At 47.7% G+C, this 18,592-nt stretch overlaps 1 protein-coding gene across 1 annotated transcript in view; it reads right to left on the bottom strand.

Moving 5' to 3' along the window:
- skia (v-ski avian sarcoma viral oncogene homolog a) overlaps nt 1–18,377 on the bottom strand; it is a 94,707-nt gene extending 76,330 nt beyond the window's left edge. The window contains exon 1 of the mRNA XM_080734273.1: nt 17,004–18,377. Within this exon, the coding sequence (XP_080590399.1) occupies nt 17,004–17,936 (933 nt within the window). The 5' untranslated portion in view covers nt 17,937–18,377. The remainder of the gene's footprint in view (nt 1–17,003) is intronic.
- Between the last annotated feature and the right edge of the window lie 215 nt (nt 18,378–18,592).

The following is an 18,592-nucleotide window of genomic DNA, read 5'->3' as shown; positions in this document are numbered from 1 at the left end:
GCAAAATGCTATGATATTGGATTTCCTGTTGTAGAATAAACACACAGGGCCCGGAGAAGGAAAGGGCATGGGGGTGAGTTAGAATCCCCCTCCTCTCTGTTGACGGTCCAACAAAGGGGTCAGTCAGCGGCGTAGGGGGGGCTGCCTGGCCTGGCCTGCTGGCTGCAAGGCCTGTCTGCACGCCGCCGGCATGAGAAGAAGTGCACGGCGTCTTGCAACGCGGCCAGCGTTGGGGAAAGGTGTGCGAATCGCGCCCGACTTAAAACATCATCGTGCACGTCGTTATGCGTGCATATCGTCGTTGTCGCGTGGAAACCCTCGTATCTCCAAGTTTCAAATTCGTACGTTCTTTCGGAAAGTAAAGCCCTGCTTCATCACGCAAGGCCGTCGCACGATAAAACAGCTGATCTACAAGCACACAACGCCTCGCGAGGCGTTGTGTGATCGGCTGTTTTCACTAGTTTAAATCGTTTTTAAAACGATAAATGCAAAACATGGACATACAAGGTTTTCACCCGACGGCATGCACGTTTTTGGGGGCTGCACAGATCCCTTCCTGCAGAGCCGCGCTGCAGACAGCCAGCGGTCATCGCCTGGAGAGAGTGGATGAGACTGGAGGAGGATGGGGAGGGGGGGGAGGAAGGGAAGAGCGAGGGGGGAGGGATGGAGGGTGGGGGGGGGGTTTCCATCACCGCCTGCTTCCTTTCAGCCTCTGGATGGACCTGGATGGCCCAGAGGGCAAGGTTCAGCCGCAGCCCTGACCTGTGTGTGTGTGTGTGTGTTTTGTATGTGTCTATGTGTGCGTGCACGCACACACACATGCGTGTGCGTGTGTGTGTGCGGAGATAATTAAACAAGGCAGACAGATGAGCCCGGCGAGAAGGCTAGAGGTCACATGGGATAAGTCGACCCGTCCCTCACGCACATACGCACACACGGGCGCACGCGCACACACACACGACTGACAGGAGGAGACGTGTATAAATGGCGGCGAGCTTTATATAAACAGATGTCCTACTGCTGGAGATAGCCTTGGCAGCCCCCCCCCCCCCCCCCTCCTCCTTCGAAGGCCATAGCTTACAGGGAGGAAGGGGGCTTCTCGCTGTCGGTTTGGAAAATAATGTCTTTGTTCTCCGGGGCAGCTTTGTGGAGGTAGGAGGCAGCTACTCTACACATTACCTTGTCTCAGAGATCTACAATTACATTAATTATAAGCCAGGGGCTTCCAAGAGTACTATTGTCTGCTCTGTGGGAGACAAGCATATCGTCGTGGTCGGGGGGAAAACCTTGTATGTCCAAAACCGTATTTTTTGCATTTATCATTTTAAAAATGATTTACGCTAGTGAAAACAGCAGGTCTACAAGCACACAACACCTCGCACCACGAGGCGTTGTGTGCTTGTAGATCGGCTGTTTTCACTACTTTTGTGTGACGGCCTTGAGTGATGAACCAGGGCTTTACTTTGCGAAAGAACGTACAAATTTGAAACTTGGGAGATACGAGGTTTCCACCCGACAACGACGATAAGCGTGTGCGTGCGTGTGCACGTGTGTGTGTAAATAACATGAGAGGAAGTCTTCGTAGGTCCAGGCACGATGTTGTTTAGCGACGGGAGACACTGCATGTGTATTTGTGCATGTTGGGAGACGTGTGTGCATGCGCGCGTGCCTGCATCTGTGTTACAATGAGAGATTATGTGAGTGGGATGAGATGGGGGAGGGGGCATGAGTCGTGAAATCAATGGGTTTCACTAGAGCTCGGGGGAGGGAAGTGGAGTGAGGAGAGGAGGAATGAAAAATACAAAATACCCCCAAAAAGAAAATGAGAGAGAGAGAGAGAGAGAGAGAGAGAGAGAGAGAGAGAGAGAGAGAGAGAGAGAGAGATAGAGAGAGAGACCACGGCTGGTGGCGGCGGCGGCGGCGGGCTCCTTAAAACCTGAGAAGCGCGCGTTCGGAGCCAGGACGAGGGATCCCCTTTCAACACATTGTTTTATTTAGTATCTGCATGGCCAGTTCATTTGCCAGAGTGGGTCCGGGATGGGATTAATTGAACAGATCAATGACTTGGGAGGGCAGGAATGGCTTGGCGAGCCCGGAGGAAGGATGTTAATGACATTATAAGCCATTGTTTCCAACACTTCATTCCTGAGGGGTAAACCGATGCCTTCAGCAAGGGGCCCTACCCTAACTCTCTGTACCCCACACACACATACACGCACACACATGCACAACATAATATACACAAGCACACCTCCCACACTTCCTGAAAGAGCCGAAGCCAAGGTGTGGCTGCTCGCTGAGGTTGTTTCTCTTACTGTCTGTTAGGGATGGGATGATAAGCGATATTATCGTACATCGTGATAAAAAACACTCACGATAGTCGTATCGTGGAGATTTCATCTGTCGTGATATCGTCCTCCGTCACGCACTGGGATCAATTCACCTTTTAATTGCCGAGCTGCATATCCAGTACCACTTTGGTGAATTGGTAAAAGGTACTTATAAACGTACTTGATACAGTCTTCTTTTTTTCACTCTCTATCAAATGTCTTTGCCAAAGAATTGCTGATCTACAAGCTCACAACGCGTCGCAACGCGGCGCGTTGTGAGCTTGTAGATCGGCTATTTTTTTTGCAATTTTTTCACCCAAGGATAATGGATTTTGATTATGGCGCTAATATCGTAAAACGTGATTTATTTTGTCACAATAATCGTGATATGACATTTTCATATCGTCCAATCCCTACTGTCTAAACGAAGCCCTGACTGTCTGAATGAAACCCGCGTGGCACTACACAGCCTGCGGTGCAACGTTTAACTGGCTACATCCCCCCGGTTACAGCAGCCTTCTCAAATCTGCATTTCAGCATTTGGCTCCCAATTCAGACTGCGTACCATCCTCATCCAGACCCAGAGCAGTTTGCATGAAAGACAAGTGATGCAGACGGCTAAAAAAGACCGCATCAAAATCAAATCAAACATCCCTCGGCAGGTCATCTTACGGTGCCGATCTAGATGCATCATCATACACCCCCGCCTATAAATCACGGTTGTGATAATCGACGGGAGAAAAGAGACAGTCAAAGTTCAGGACAACTGCTTTGTTGGATCAATAGGGCAATTGAGTCCACCTTCGGCCAGATTAATCCAGTTTAAGATTAACCCAAGAAGCTGTTGTTGTGCCATAACAAAGAGCCTGCACAGACGCCGCCAGTGACGCTGTAAAAAGAGGAGACTAAACAAACGTGAAAGATCACAGACCATGTAGAGATCAGCCTGGGAAATCATACCCGTTTCCACACACAGGCCCAAAACACACACACACGACATGATACATGTTTCATTTATCTGCTGAAAGCCTGCATCAGCATCCACAGTGGACACATTGCTCGCGAGATAAGGTACATCCTGCACACTTCCGAGCATTCCAAATGGATTTCAGATACCAGGCCAGGTTAACTACTTGCCCTTTTTCTAACGATATCTCAATCTATGAGTCTTCACCAAATGCTCAATCTGAGAATGCCATTTCTGTCACACTGTGTCTCAGCGGTGGACCGTGGGTGGTTTGTAAACGTGCCTACCAATAACGTCATGGGTGAGAACTTAGAAGGCTTTCATTTCAGTTTGCCATCGTTGCATTGCATTGATTGTGTCTGTGTCTGCATTTTTTGCCTATAATTTCATGCTCAGAATAGGGAGAACGTCAGGGTAAAAGTGGCCAACATACACTGTATTCCGGAACGCTCACAATAATCATTGTGCAAATTTGCCAGCACCTCTGACTGGACAGATTAATCAGCTGTAGGATTCATAGGATTGGGGGGGGGGGGGAAAGGACAGATAATGTGCTCCATCTCTGCCTGACCCCTTTGTTTGGCCATGGTGGAGAGCAGTAGCGATGAAGCTACCACAAAGGACGAGCAAACAGAGGCAAGACAGAGCATGGAGGAGGGGGGATGTCCATGACTCAGGCGCTTTGGGAGAACTGATGACCCAACCGGCGGGGCTGAGGGGGATGGGCGGCTTTGTCAACTCACTCCATCCCAGCGCACTGATCCCAGCTGATACCTGCCACAAAGGGGACCACAATGGCTAGCCGGCGGATCCCACCGCGGGGGGAGGCACACACACGCCACCCTTCCCCCATCAAAACAATACATCCAAGAGCTACTGGGAGCTGCCCTTCGATCTGGCTAAAACTAAGCTAGCATGACACACACCCCTACGCCACGACAAAACACACCTCAAGCCTTTTCAGTGTACTTTCAATGGCTGCCTTTTGGGATATAGGCTGTGTGTAGGACGGGTGCAGACAAATATTTGAACTAACACAGAATGTTTAAGAGCCAGTGGATGTAATTTCCACCACACTGGGTTTCATTGCGGATGGACCACATAATATCCAACAGACATCTGATATTCAATAAAATGGAAATAATAAAGATATGCACCGGTTCTGTTCAATCTACTTCACTCAGTCCTCCACTTTCAGATGTCCAACAGAGAGCAAGATTCCTTGGCAGCTTTCTCGTCTAGTGTAATCACGCAAGTTCAATCAGAGATACGATTAGCTTGGATTATTGTCAATCCATTCTCACACCCTACCTGGCTAAAGGAAGGGATGTTCCTTCCTAAATTTAGAGAAGATTAAAGCTGCAAATCCATACGACGTTTTAGTGAATAAAATGCCGGATGGGACATTAAGTCACGGATTGCAGTTTTTTACGATTGCCAAAAGACAATCAGCCTCTTTGTGGATTGGATCGTTAACAGTCTAGACTTGGGAAATGGTTTTCACTACAACAAACCAAGGAAGGAGAAACTCTGGGTCACATTTAGCCTAATCCCTCAAGAACAGACTCTGATGCCACACAAGAGAGGAACTTTTCTTTGACGATGGCTATAGCCAGATTGCATTTAGCCTGCTTGAATGCTACAGCATGGCACAGACAGACCCTGCCTGTGCACACCCAGGGGCGTCACACCAAATTCTGGGCCCTGGGTACAAGGATTCACTGCGGGGCCCCCATGAATGTTAACTATTGAAAAATAGCAGATATATCTGCTATTTTTGAAAAATCGTGAAAATGTGTGCCAAGAAACCTATGTTTCCATGTCAGTGATGCTCAAACTTTTTCATGTGAAGGACCCCCCATCTCAAAATATTTAGTTCCAGGGACCCCCCAGAAGCAACATTTTTGTTACAAATGTTCACTAAAAAAATACATATATTCAAAGATTTGCGCACATTTTCACGACTTTTCAAAAATAGCAGATCTACAAGCTCGCAGCGCGGCACTCGGTGCCGCGCTGTGAGCTTGTATATCTGCTATTTTTCAATAGCTAAAGTTACTAGGGCCCCTCCACCTTGGGCCCCAGTAACTCAGTCCAACTTTCCTACCCCTTGTGACGCCCCTGTGCACACCTGACAAGTGTGTGTATACTATACTATGCATGCGTGCGGTGCTTCCGCGCAGGCGTGTGCGTGCATACATTTGTGCATGTGACAATCCGTCTGCCAGCGCGTTCATTATGCGCAACACTCAGAAGACATGGCGGGGGTGGTGGGTGTGTGTGTGTGTGTATGGGGGGGGGGGGGGTCATGAGCCCCCATTACCGTGGGAGACAGACAGATGGGGTTGGAAATCAGTAGGCAGTGAGCTCATGGTAATCTCCACCTCCAGCTGATCCAGGCATAAGAACAAGCACACGGTAGTGGGAAAGGTACTCACATATTTTACTTAAGTAAAAGTATCAATAGGCCTACTGCAATATAGAAATACTCTACTGCAATATAGAAATACTCCACTGCTATATAGAAATACTCTGTTAAAGGTAAATGTGCGGAATTAAAAACGTTCTTGAGTACAAGTATGAAAGTGTTGGCGATGCGACGCAAGCTTGTAGATCGGCTAGTTTCAAATAGCCACGGAATAAAATAGGTGGTTTATATGTAGTGGTTTATATGTATGTGTTATAATATTCTAATGTATATCTGCAAAGTAACTAGTAACTAAAGTTTTCAAATAAATGTAGTGGAGTAAAAGTAAAATATTTGGATCCGAGATGTAGTGGAGTAGAAGTAAAAGTATTGGAACTTGGAAATACTCAAGTAAAGTACAAATACCTCAAAATTGTACTTAAGTACTTAGTAAAAATGTACTTAGTTACTTTACACCACTGCAAGCACACATGCATACACACAGCTCACATCATTCATCGCACATACTATACTCCAGCCCACGCACAATCACGCGCCAAATGAGGCAGAGAAGGACACACTGGTGTTGAAACGCTAGTTCTGTGTCTCGCATGTTTTGGCTAGCTGAACCCGTTAGAGATGATTACATGCTGTCTGTATCTCCCGCGCAGCCTTGAAACGAGGGAAACATATTCCCTCGGACGGGACATGTTGTTTGAAGTTCAAATGAATTTGGACAACACCAGCGAGTCTCTAAGTTGGTCGGTGTGTATCTGAAAAATGCCTCCATCACAGACAGCCCATCTGCCTCGTGGGAGTTGGGCTGTGACGACACGCGATTGGCTGACTGCGCTGAAATAAGGTTGAGGTCGACATGGGTCAATCTTTTTTTTTAGGGGGGGGGGCTGTGATAGACTGCGCATGGGGGCAGGGGCGTCAATTGGGTATGGCAGGGGTATGCAGCTGCCATAGACACCGGTCATGTTGCCATACCGTAGCTTTTTCTGAACTGACGCCACTGCATGGGGGGGTCTAAAGGCTGACATCCATGTTACACAAAGAGAGGTCCTCGGCTGACACAGCACAAACTCATCCCCCCAAAATTACCCCTCCCCCTCCCAGCTCCAGCCTCTACCAAGCCCCCCACTACACTCTGTCTCCCTCTGACAAGTCACATCAGACATCTACAGCCTTTTTAAAAAAGTCTCTCACATTAGCGACTGTAATTAATTCACGCCTTTCCCAGTCGATCCTCTAAATGAGAGCAATTATCACATTAAAACCACAACCAGTTTCCAAAACTACAGTGGTGTGTCTACTGTGACTTAAACCATAGACCACTTAGACCACTTAAACCATATATGCTCTGCTGCGCGACGAATAGCTGAATTAGCCGTACTGCCAGTTCACAACGCATCACATCGCCAAAGGATTCACCTACGATGACGCGCCCAAAATATGGACGCCAGGTTGAAAGTGGGTAAGCGAAACCCCCATTGTCTAGGGCTGTCACGATTATGACATTTTACATGACGATTAATTGTCACTCAAATAATTGCTATTAACGATTTAATTGTGTTTTTGTCGTTGAGAATTACTCTTCATTTCTGTTTGGCTTTTAGGCTTTGACGTTTCACATGGTAGATACAGATAGGACACACAACCTAAATATACAAAGAAATTACTGACATATTTGACAACTTAATGCTTAAAAAAGAACATTAATAGTGGAAATAGCCAATCTACAAGCTCAGCTTGTAATCTGCTATTTCCACTATTTTGTACTTATTGTGAGCCCTACCATTGTGAGCCCTGCCATTGTCTTCATGTGCTTCAATTTGGGCCCGATTAAACACAATTTCATGTTTGCCTAGCTTGCACTTGGTCCATGAACAATGGGCCCATTCATAGTCAGGGTTTAAGGTAAGCATTGTGATTTGTGTGTTCATATCTGTGTAAGAGACACTGGTATACAGTCGCTGAGCAGAGCGAGAAGCACACACCAGACACGTTAGCGCTCAAACATCGCAGGCGCCAAACACTGTTGTCCGTCTATATGGACACAACACTTCTGTACACAACAGGCTGCCGTCTCTTTTTACAGCCCTGCAGCGCTGCGGTAATGAGTCAAAACAAACAGATAGCACAGCTAAGAGGTGTGATACAGTAAGCACTCCTTGATTTGACTACGAGGTTTATCACTCACGTGCCTAACACAGTTCTTCGGGAAACCCACGCTATGTGAACATAAGCTACGTTACCATGGACACGTTCACTTCACTTTCATGCCAACACGTATACCACACTGCTAATCACTGAACATAGAAGTCCAAGTTTCATCTGAGGCCCCTGCACACCTAGGTATGAAAGCGGCAGGGCGGGTTAGTCGAGGCAAAAAGTTGAGTTGTGTGTAGTTAAAGGCAATAGTTGAGGTTGCAGTGCCATGTGCGCTGATGAATATTTCAAGGCCCATCTCATTAAATAAACACAGAGGCCCTCACCGCCTACGGTAATCTACCTTCAATAATGAATGCCCACCGAAAAAAAAAAAAAATGGACACATAGTAGTTCACAAGCAAGCGGTCTGCCAGTCATCAGATTGCAGCATCGTCTGACAGAACTAAAGGGTTTCCTTCCACGCGACACCTGGGAACGGCCGGGTCAACAGGTTCTTCCGTGCAGCATCACAACAGCACCACTCATATGTGCTTCAGGTTCCTCGGGGGGACAGAAATAGACACTGTCTGTGAGAGTCTCATGATGCTTAAATTAAAACCCATTTAGGCCTGGGATTATTGAATGCTTTAACTATGTGCCGCGCTGCGAGCTTGTAGATCTGCTATTTTTGAAAAAAGTCGTGAAAATGTGCGCAAATCTTTGAATATATGTATTTTCAAAGCGAAGGTTCGTAACTCAAATTTTGCTTCTGGGTGGTCCCTGGAACTAAATATTTTGAGATGCGGGTCCGTGGCCAAATAAATATCATTTTGGGGGTCCTTCACATGAGAAGGTTTGAGAACCACAGACATAGTAGTCTCTCAAGAACAGACTACCTGAGCTCCAGTTAAGTGAAAAGGAACTTTTCTTTGACGATGGCTGGCCAGATTGCTGACATAGAAACATAGGTTTTTCAAAGAAATCTTATAAGCATTCAAAAGACACTTATAGAATTGGGTCAAAATTCTAATTTTCAAGATTTTTCAAAAATAGCAGATCTACAAGCTCGCTTGTATATCTGCTATTTTTCAATAGTTAAAGCATAAAATAACGATACAAAATAACGTGTACCCGTTCTGAATGGGTTAAGGGATGAACGTCGCTAGAGGAAGTCTACTAGAACAGGAGAAAATACTTAAGCTGACTTATATTTCCATGCACGATCTACACTCCTGAAACGCCTTGCGTGCAGATCCCGGCACTGCTTTCCCAGGCGACTATGCGTGCATGGGTGCATACAATAGCGGCAGCGTGGGCTCCCTCTTGGGAAGTTTTTTTCAGTTTCAGTCAGAGGATAGTCCAAGATAGTCCTTCATGCTTGCTTGACCCTCGTTCCTTCCCTCCCCTGAAAGCCAGAGTGCAGCGGGCCTGTCCTCCACTCACCCAGGCCGGTATATTAATGCACCGCTCGACCCCCTCTGCCTGTGCTCTTCATAAAGCACCTCACTGGCCGACCCTCTCCATTTGTCATGCGGACGCAGTCCCTGACACGATGGAGAAGGGGTTGTGGGCCAGGAAGCACAGCAAAACTGGGGGGGAAGGCAGACAATGGCATGCACATGGGGCTAGAACAGGGTTCCCCAATAGGCGGCCCGCGGGCCATTTGCAGCCCGCGGGAGGCTACTGTCTGGCCCCCACCAACCACAGTAATAATGGTGGTATAAGAGCAGCAACAACACTAGTATATTGTCGTTGTCGGGTGGAAACCTTGTATGTCCAAAACCGTTTGTTTTGTATCTATAGTCTAAAAAATGTACTAAACTAGTGAAAACAGCCGATCTACAAGCACACAGTTCTTGTAGATCTGCTGTTTTCACTAGTTTTGTCACTTTTGTGCAATGGTCTTCTTGTATGATGAAGCAGGGCTTTGCTCTACCAAAAAACGTACACATTTGAAACTTGGAGATACAAGGTTTCTGCCCGACAGAGACGATATCTGAACTGTCGCTGGAGTAGAGGGAACGCCACCGTCGCCCCCTGCAATGTTGTGGCCCTCGGCTTGGTACCCTAGACATAATTTGGCCCTTGGGGAAAACTAATTGGAGAACCCTGGGCTAGAACTTTTTCTCCCCTTGCCTTACACATTCACTTGGTTCGAAGTCTTCGAACACAACAAGATTAGATGGTGATGATCATGCTGTTAATGTTATTTTTTTTTGGGAGAGGAGGCAATTTGGGGTTTGTTTATGTTAGAGAACACAACTAGGAGAGCCTCGCAATGAAAGGCGGTAGACTACCGTAAAGGACTAGGCAGTCAAATTGCCCGCAAACAGAGCTTTCAAACATGCATGTGAACTTTGTCAACGCGTTGTCGCTTTGATATTCCATATCAAAACAGACGATGCAACCTGAATTGAAGTCAATTACTTGTGGGTAAGAAATGAAAATTAACAAGGCTCGGTGAAGAACAACAGCTAACCCAGATCGCTTTTTAGATCTTCTCGCGCTCCTTGTGCGCAATCAGGCAGTCGTAGAAGAAAATCCCCTTTTGTTAGACAAACCTTTACAGGCGGCAAATTAACTAGCTGCTGGCAGGAGGATATGAAAAGAACTGGCATATTTAATTTATTCTCTGCAGCTGCCTCTATCGTGCTCTTTTGAAGAATTCTTCCAGACAACACAACAAACCTTGTCACCTGTGATTCGTTGCCATTCTCTCTCATCCTGAGCATAGCCGTGCTGTGTGTTATTCTGTGTGGGGAAAGACAACGGAGATTTGTGTGTGTATTAATGACGCGCCTGAACCCCGCGCATGGACTTTTCATCTCCCAATGCAGCGGTTCCTCAAAGTTTTCCAAAGAGGAGCCTTGGAGCAAATCTGAGCCAAGTGACGTGGTTCGCCCGCTGCGTTTCAGAGGAGGAGAGAAGAACAAAATAAATGTGGGTTTTTTTCGGGTTGGTTTAGCAGCAAAACAGGAAAGAAAAGGAGGGCGATGGGCTTTCACAAAGCAGCAGCATATGTGGGGAAATAATTAGTGGAACTCTCAACACACAAACTTAACTGCTAATTAAAAAAAAACCTTCTTAATTGACTTTCATTTGCATACCATTCAAGCCACAAAGCAATTACAGTCCAAATCGTTAAAGGCTGGCTTTCTTTGTCCTTATCGCAGAAGCAGAGGCTCTTTTTTTTATCGGTAGTATCTCCGGGTCTCACAAACAAAGAATGGCAATGCCAAATGTAACAGAATTAATTAGCATCACTTCACAAATATATTCTGCGACACAATATGAATTATTTCAAATCCCACTGAAGGGCGGCCGAATCTGCCGGAGGAATGTGTTCAGTCACTTTGGTTCAGCGGAGCTTGAGAAGCAACAGAGTTTCCCGTCACACTTGACTTAAGAGCACTCAACTGTCAATATAGCATTGATCTCTCTGGCCCTCAGCTATGGTCAATGTCATCATGGGCCGACTGTACTCCGTGAAAGATCTCGTCTGGCAGGGTGACTAAGATGGAACAGGGCTCGGAACAGAGCTCATTAGACGCACCTAATCAAATTGCTGGCTTCCTCCTTTTCAGAGCATGCCAGACAAAATAATAATTCTCCTAGTCAGCGGACAGACACGGCCTCACTCGCCGAGGCAACTGTCATTAACATCAACTTCGCCGAAACAGCCGACGCGACAGTTCTGAGAAGTTGAGGTCCATGAGATCCATGTGTTTGCCGTGACATGCAGCTCGGCGGCGGAAACTCGCAAATGTTGCATTTTCACTTCAGTAAAGGCGAAGAGAAAATGCAGCTATTCTCTTAGTGCCCATTGATATGCAGAGCTACCAGCTGTTGTCCTGCCTACCGTGTGGACATGGCTAGCTGTCAGAGGGCTTAGCCACGGTTGTGCCTTGCATATGAAACAGGACATGGGCCTATATTCCCTGAGGGAGTACACTTCCTCTACCCCTCCGAACCACCCCCCCCCCCCCCCCAAACACACACACTCAAACAAGCAGCCCCTTCAGCTGGAAGCCAGATATCCCAGGCTGCAATGGGGGGACTTTTGGGGGGGTGGAAGGATGGAGGGTAGGAGGGGGGGTGTTTCTCTGGAAGTAAAACGGGAAGTTTCAGCCCTTGCACATTCTGGATGGGAGCCACATGTTGGAGCAGCAATGCTTTTGAAAACAGCGAGGCCCCCAAACCCACTGGCAAAGGGCTGACTTGCAGACAGGGCTTTGCATGCCCAGGAGAGTTTCTGTCTCCCCTTGCACTTTTCCCTCCATTTCAAAAGGGTTCTAATGGTCCGGTGCTGTAGCTCCAACCAGCCTTATACGTTCAGGCATTTTAAAGCTTAACCACAGCATTAATAATGGCAACAGCCTCCAGCGAGACTCAATCTCAGCAGCAGCAGCACAGCGATATAGGAGGTAAGCCTATATAATTCGCTTGATTGACAAATGCACACTTTTCTGTTCTTGGCCCCACAAACATTATATTGGGGGAGATTTTTTTTTAATTATGATTCATATGCACAGTGAAACCCTTTGTGTTTGTTTTAACTCTGATCTTCCTGTCCTGAGGAGTGAGGGCGAGGGAGCACGAGGCAGATTTCTTTTTAATAGTGCACATGTGTAGGGACATGTTTCATTCAAGCTCGTTCTTGGAAAGTTTTCAACAAACAGTTGTGTTAAGCCATATTGTCTGCACGTCTTGAGAGGGAGTGGCGGATGTGTGGTATGCAGCCCACCCGGAGTCCCAGACTATAAAGCCTGATTTATACTTTATTGAACGATGCAGAGGCGTACAGAATATTGCAAAAAAATCGACAAGATCGTACTGCAACGGTCATAGTTGCCATTTTCTGCCACTCATATATATACACCTGCAAAAAAAACTGACTGTGTGTGGACAACCATGGCTCGCTCCCAACAATAGAAAAAAAATATGATAGATGAGAGTTTTCAAAAACACTTGACATTTATTTGGCCTTGGCAAGGTCAGAAAAAGTGAAAACAGTCGACACTGACTCACTTGGTTAAAAAAAAAGTAAGGCATGACTCAAGTTTCCCCTCATTCACTCTTTCATATCTCGCCCGAACACATGGATTGTATATAAATCACATCATCTTGAGGGCAAAATAAAAGTTAGCGACGTACTTAATCTGCAGACACAATCCTTATCTAAACATCCTGATGCGGAAAGCCACTGATTACGTTTGCCTCCCACATGTGCACCAGCCAGAAAGACTTGCGGCCAACGCTGGCACGGGTGAACTTCCAGTAGTGCTCCACACCCAGCTCATAAACTTTGAACCCATTCAATAGTCCAGTGCACTTGCTCATTGTTGTTTGTGCACATGCATGCATATAGCACACACACTGACACACACACACACACACACACACACACACAAACACACCCATAAGATAAGGTGTCAAGAATGCACTTTTAGCTGCAAATTCCAGTTTCTTTAACAAAGTCATGCTAAGGGGAAGAAAAGTGTTATGTTTTGTGCAATTGGTCCCAAACTTTTTTGTCTCAGGGCACCCCATGAATATTTTTTAATCCGAGGCACCCCTACATTATAATTTTCACTCCCAGCACCTTAAATTTATAGCATATCGTCGTTGTCGGGTGGAAACCAACCCGTTTGTTTTTTATTTATCATCTATAAAATGTACTAAACTAGTGAAAACAGCAGCTGTTTTCACTAGTTTTGTGCGACAGAGGTTTCTGCCTGACAGTGACGATATTTTAGTGATTATGTTGCGAGGAAAATGTTGAGATAATAGCCATTTTGGTTAGAACTGACTTAAAATAACTTTGTACTTCAAGTTTAAAATGATAATAAATATTTTTTCAAGTGTCCAAATAAATTCCAAATATTATCAAATTATCTCGCGGCACCCCTGGACTGCCGTCACGGCACCCCAGGGTGCCCCGTCACCCACTTAGAAAACCCCTGCATTCTAGGAGCATGTGTGTGCATGACAGTCAAAAGAGACCTCATAGCAAAGAGACTTCAAGACAGGAACATCACCAACGTCACCACTTCCTGTGTCTGCCTGCAAGACTGCTCCGTCCCATGCTACTTCCGTAACGCTACCATTAACATTCACAAAGCTGCCCTCTTCCCTGCATCATCAACATGCAAAGATGACACTTTTGTCACGAGCCGAAAAAGCACAGCCACTGCGACGCAGTCTGGCACTTTGGCTCACTTCCTCGAGGAAACATTTTTCAAAGAACCTCCGCCGTGCTGAAATGTGCTGACAAAGGGGAGCTCTGTTGCCATAAGTTTAGCAATATTCCTCATAATCCCGACTCCGCAAATATTCCCTCATTAGCATTGCTTAAACTGGGCCACTCAAAAGGAGAGGGGATGACTAGAATTAAGTTGGGGGGGAGGCACTGAAACGAGCATTCATATATTAACAATCGGCGATCACTCAGTCGCCCCGCGAACCCTTATAAAAATAGAAGGGGGCCTTTTTAAAACGTGGGGGTCCTCCACCGTGAGGTGCTGCCCACTCCAGTTTCAAAGCGGATGAGTGCCAAGGCCAGGCATTCACAGCACATGGCAGGACTTTGGCAGTACTCGAGAGTTACTCCCTTCTTTTCAGAAAAACGCCACTGAATGTAAAGAGGAGGAAACCCCAGTGGATGATGACCGGGAGGAAGCTGTTTGTAAACACTTCCACCCAAAAGTCTGTCACCCTCAGCCCCGTTTCCCCCTATGCAGATCGGGGTAAACAGTAGGCAACCAGGGGGAAGGGTATGTATGTATGTATGGATGAGCGTGTGCATGTGTGTGGGTGGCTGGATGGGGTAGGTGAATGAGGTGGGGGTGGGGGGGGTGTTTGCTGAATGCCCCCCTTTGTTGGGATCATATTATGTTTCCACCACAATACTCCTAAACCTGCTCCATCAACTCCATTCATGTGTAACAGTTCATGCAAATGGCCATGCTGGTCTTTCATTTGCGGAGGGCGGTGTGGGGTGGGATGGTTAGGTAGGTGGGGGCTCCTTTATGGGTCCTCATTTGGGAGGGCACCCACCAGAGCACGGACCCTTAATCCCCACTCATATAGGCTCACAATCAGAGTACTGTCTATACCGCCAACCCCCTACCTCCATGTAAAGTCAGGGTTATGTGCCCCCTCCATACTCTTTAAGCTGAGCAGTCCCCCCCCCCCCCCCCCCGTGATTGCATGGAAGGCAAGACACCTTAAACTCTACGAAAGTCCAACCCCCTTCCTTTAACTACTTTCAACCTCAAATATAAAATACTATTTGAAAAAAAAAGAAAGGAAAAAAATGCAAAAAGTGACAGATCTACGACACCTCGGTGTCAATTCCTCATTCAGATCGCAGTGATGAAAACGCCTCCACAAAACTCCATTATTCAAATTGTTCTCAAGTTGTCACATTGGTTTAAAAACAAAAAAAATCTGAATAAAACAACAACCAAAGGAATGTGTAACCATTTCTCTCCAGCACTGCACAGTAGTAGGCCTACTGATTGAACCCACACTGAAGCCACAAACATGCAGACAGACAAACATTAGGTTTAGCCATGTGGGCGTGTGTACTATAATGACCCTCTCAAGGCATGCAGACACTTCAAATTGGCATGATCCTAATAAAAACTAATAACAGCATGAATCCCACTGCACTGTACTGGTGGCCACCCCGCGGGAAGACACAGCGAGGTAAGGAGCGCGTTATTACGCACGGATGAGGACATTGCTCATTAAAAACACTCACTTCCTAGAGCTAGTGGATGCACCGTCTTCTCACACACACACACACACACACACACACACACACACACACACACACACACACACACACACACACACACACACACACACACACACACACACACACACACACACACACACACACACACACACACACACACACACACACACACACACACACACACACACACACGAAAACAATGACAAGCCCAGACGGTCTGTCCGCTTACACTTTTAAATGCATATTGTGTGAGTGCGTGCGTGTGTGTGCGCCGCGTGCGTGTGTTTGAGAGGAGGAGGAGGAAGTGCATGTAACTCCACACCGGACACGGTGTGTGTGTGTGTGTGTGTGTGTGTGTGTGTGTACTGTGTTGGGGGGGGGGGGGGGGGGGGGGGGGTGTCTTGGGAACCGTGCCCTCTCAAATACCCTTTCCATTACTCCCGTCTTCTTCTTTAGGCCAACCTGAATTGTATGGCCACAGTCCTAATTGCTGTTTAACACTTATTACTGGGCCATTTGTTGGTCAAATGAGAGTGTATTTACAGTAGACGCCAATAAAAATCGAGCTATTCACACAACCTGTGGAGGTGCTTCGTGCATGGGTAAATAATGGGTTTATTGCCACCAGAGGCGTTTTGTTGTCACGGGTGGGGACAATTAGTAACAATATGCGAACGGGACACCAGATCGTGGGCGACTGCAGGCCACATCATCACAGTCGATCTCTGTTTAACTGGATCAAGTGATAACACCTCTCCGGGTGTCAGTGCACTTCAGATGACTTTAGATAAAAGACTACAGTTTTTGTCGGTGGATTACATTATCCTCAGTGCTCTGAATGCATCCATTTGTAACTCTGGGCGTGTACAAATTGACCCGTAAAGAGTCCATTTGCGCACAAAATTAACTGTGCAGGACATTGGTTCTCAAAGTGGGGTCCAGGGACCCCCAGGGGTCCTTGAAGGAGTTCCAGGGGGTCCCCAGCTATAATAGATAGTTAGGAACCAAATGAACGCTTATGGGTCAGTAACTCACTGTACAAATGGAACCTAATTAACGGGTCCATTTGCACACTCAGAAATATCCCAGAGATAGAAATGCCATTAAATGGGGGTCCGTAGCCTAATGCAAAGTGGGGGTCCTTGAAATTAAAATGGTTTAGAATCACTGCTAAAGCCGTAAAATTCGTATGGGGGTCCCTGGCATATCTTTTCAAATGGGGGTCAGCGGGCTAACAAGTGTCAATTTGGGGGTCCTTGACATGAAAAAAGTTTGAGAACTAGTAAGGGTCCATTTTGCAAAGTAAAATTCACCGTGCAGGAGTGAAACGCCGTTTTCTCTCCCTTTCTTTTCCCCCTCTCTATTTCCATGAAGACTCACCCTGGACGCTTTCCTCTTGTATTTGTTGGCGAAGTCGAACTTCTCCTTGATCTCGTCCAGGAGCTGCTCCAGGCGCGCCTTCTCCTCTTTGCCCGTGTAATCCTGCCCCAGGAGGATGTAGGCCCTCCAGTTGGCCGAGTCGAAGCCCCAGTGGCAAGTCCTGTTCTCCAGCGCCTTGTGGCTGTGCACCACGAACTTGTGCGTCGGGTACATGAGTCTGCAGTCCATGCACTGCACGCACGCCGCGTTGGGGCTGCTGTACAGCTCGGGCACGAACAGCCCCTTGCACTTGCCGAAGCACTCGTGGTACACCTTGAAGCTCTTCTCCGTCAGCTCCAGCTCCAGGGCGGAGGAGCCGCCGCCGCCGGCGGAGAACTCCTTCTTGCAGTGCGGCGGGTAGGCGCCGCCGTAGATCAGGGCGTTGCACAGGCGCTCGGCGTCCGTCTTGGTGATCAGCCCGCAGGACGGCGCCGAGAAGGGCAGGATCCCCATGACTTTGAGGATCTCCAGCTGGTCCGCCGTGCAGCGCGAGCAGTAGATGTGCAGGTCGTCGCACACCGAGTTGATCTGCTGCAGCGAGAAGTCCCGCAGCACCGTGTTGAGGATCTGCGGCAGGCACAGGCGCTTCTCCCCGCCGACCACGAAGCACGAGATGGTCTCGGCCTCGAGCACCGTCTCGCAGCGCTCCGTGGAGCGGTCCGACGGGATGAACAGCGGCCCCGGCATCACCGGCGGCGCGGGCTGCATGGGGGGCAGATGCAGGACGGGCTCGGGGGGCTCCTTGCCTTCCTTCTTGAACAGGAGGTCATGTTGCCACCTGGCCGAGAACGCCGCCGGCCCGCCCAGGGAGCTCATAGAGCTGAGGTGAAACTGCTTGAGAGTTTGTTGCAGTCCCGGGTGAGGTTGGAAGCTCTGGCGAGTTATAGCCTCCATGTTTCTCCCGCAACTTTGGAAGCGAAAATTCCTCTCGTCGGCGGCCGGGGTTCAGAGGTGGCGGCTAGGCGAGCGTCCGAATGGCCCCGTTCCCTGTAAATCCACGGTCTCCCAGAATGAAGCAAGAACGTCGCGGAGCGCTTCATCAAACATCCAATAAAAAGTCCCAGGACACAGACGGTGACTTTCCCCCCGTTCGCGTTCGCTAGAATGGTGACACCGGCGAGTGGTTCCCTGCTGCTGCTGCTGCGGACTCCTGTCTGTCCATGTCTCAACGCGTCCTACTCCAAACTCCCAACAACAACAACAACGAAAAAGGCGAAAGTTGCGCTTCGAAATCCAGAAAGAAAAGTAGCCGCGGATGAAGTGGGGTCTAATCCGTGTGCGTGTTCTGTATAAAATTCAATAAAATCCTTCTCCGAGTGTCCCTTCGCTGTCGAATACTGCAGTACTGCCGAGCGCATACACCGTCTGCCCCCGCAGCTCACTCTGCCTGTATGGAGATGAGCATTAGTCTGAGTCTCTCTCTCTCTCTCTCTCTCTCTCTCTCTCTCTCTCTCTCTCTCTCTCTCTCTGCCCCCCTCCCTCTCTCTCTCTCTCTCTCTGTGTTTGTGTGTGTGTGTGTCTCTCTCTCTCTCTCTCTCTCTCTCTCTCTC

Source organism: Nannobrachium achirus (genome assembly GCF_963921795.1).
Source record: "Nannobrachium achirus genome assembly, chromosome: 9".
NCBI lineage: Eukaryota > Metazoa > Chordata > Actinopteri > Myctophiformes > Myctophidae > Nannobrachium > Nannobrachium achirus.
Note: the sequence above shows the minus strand (reverse complement) of the source record. Positions and strands in the feature narration are given on the sequence as shown.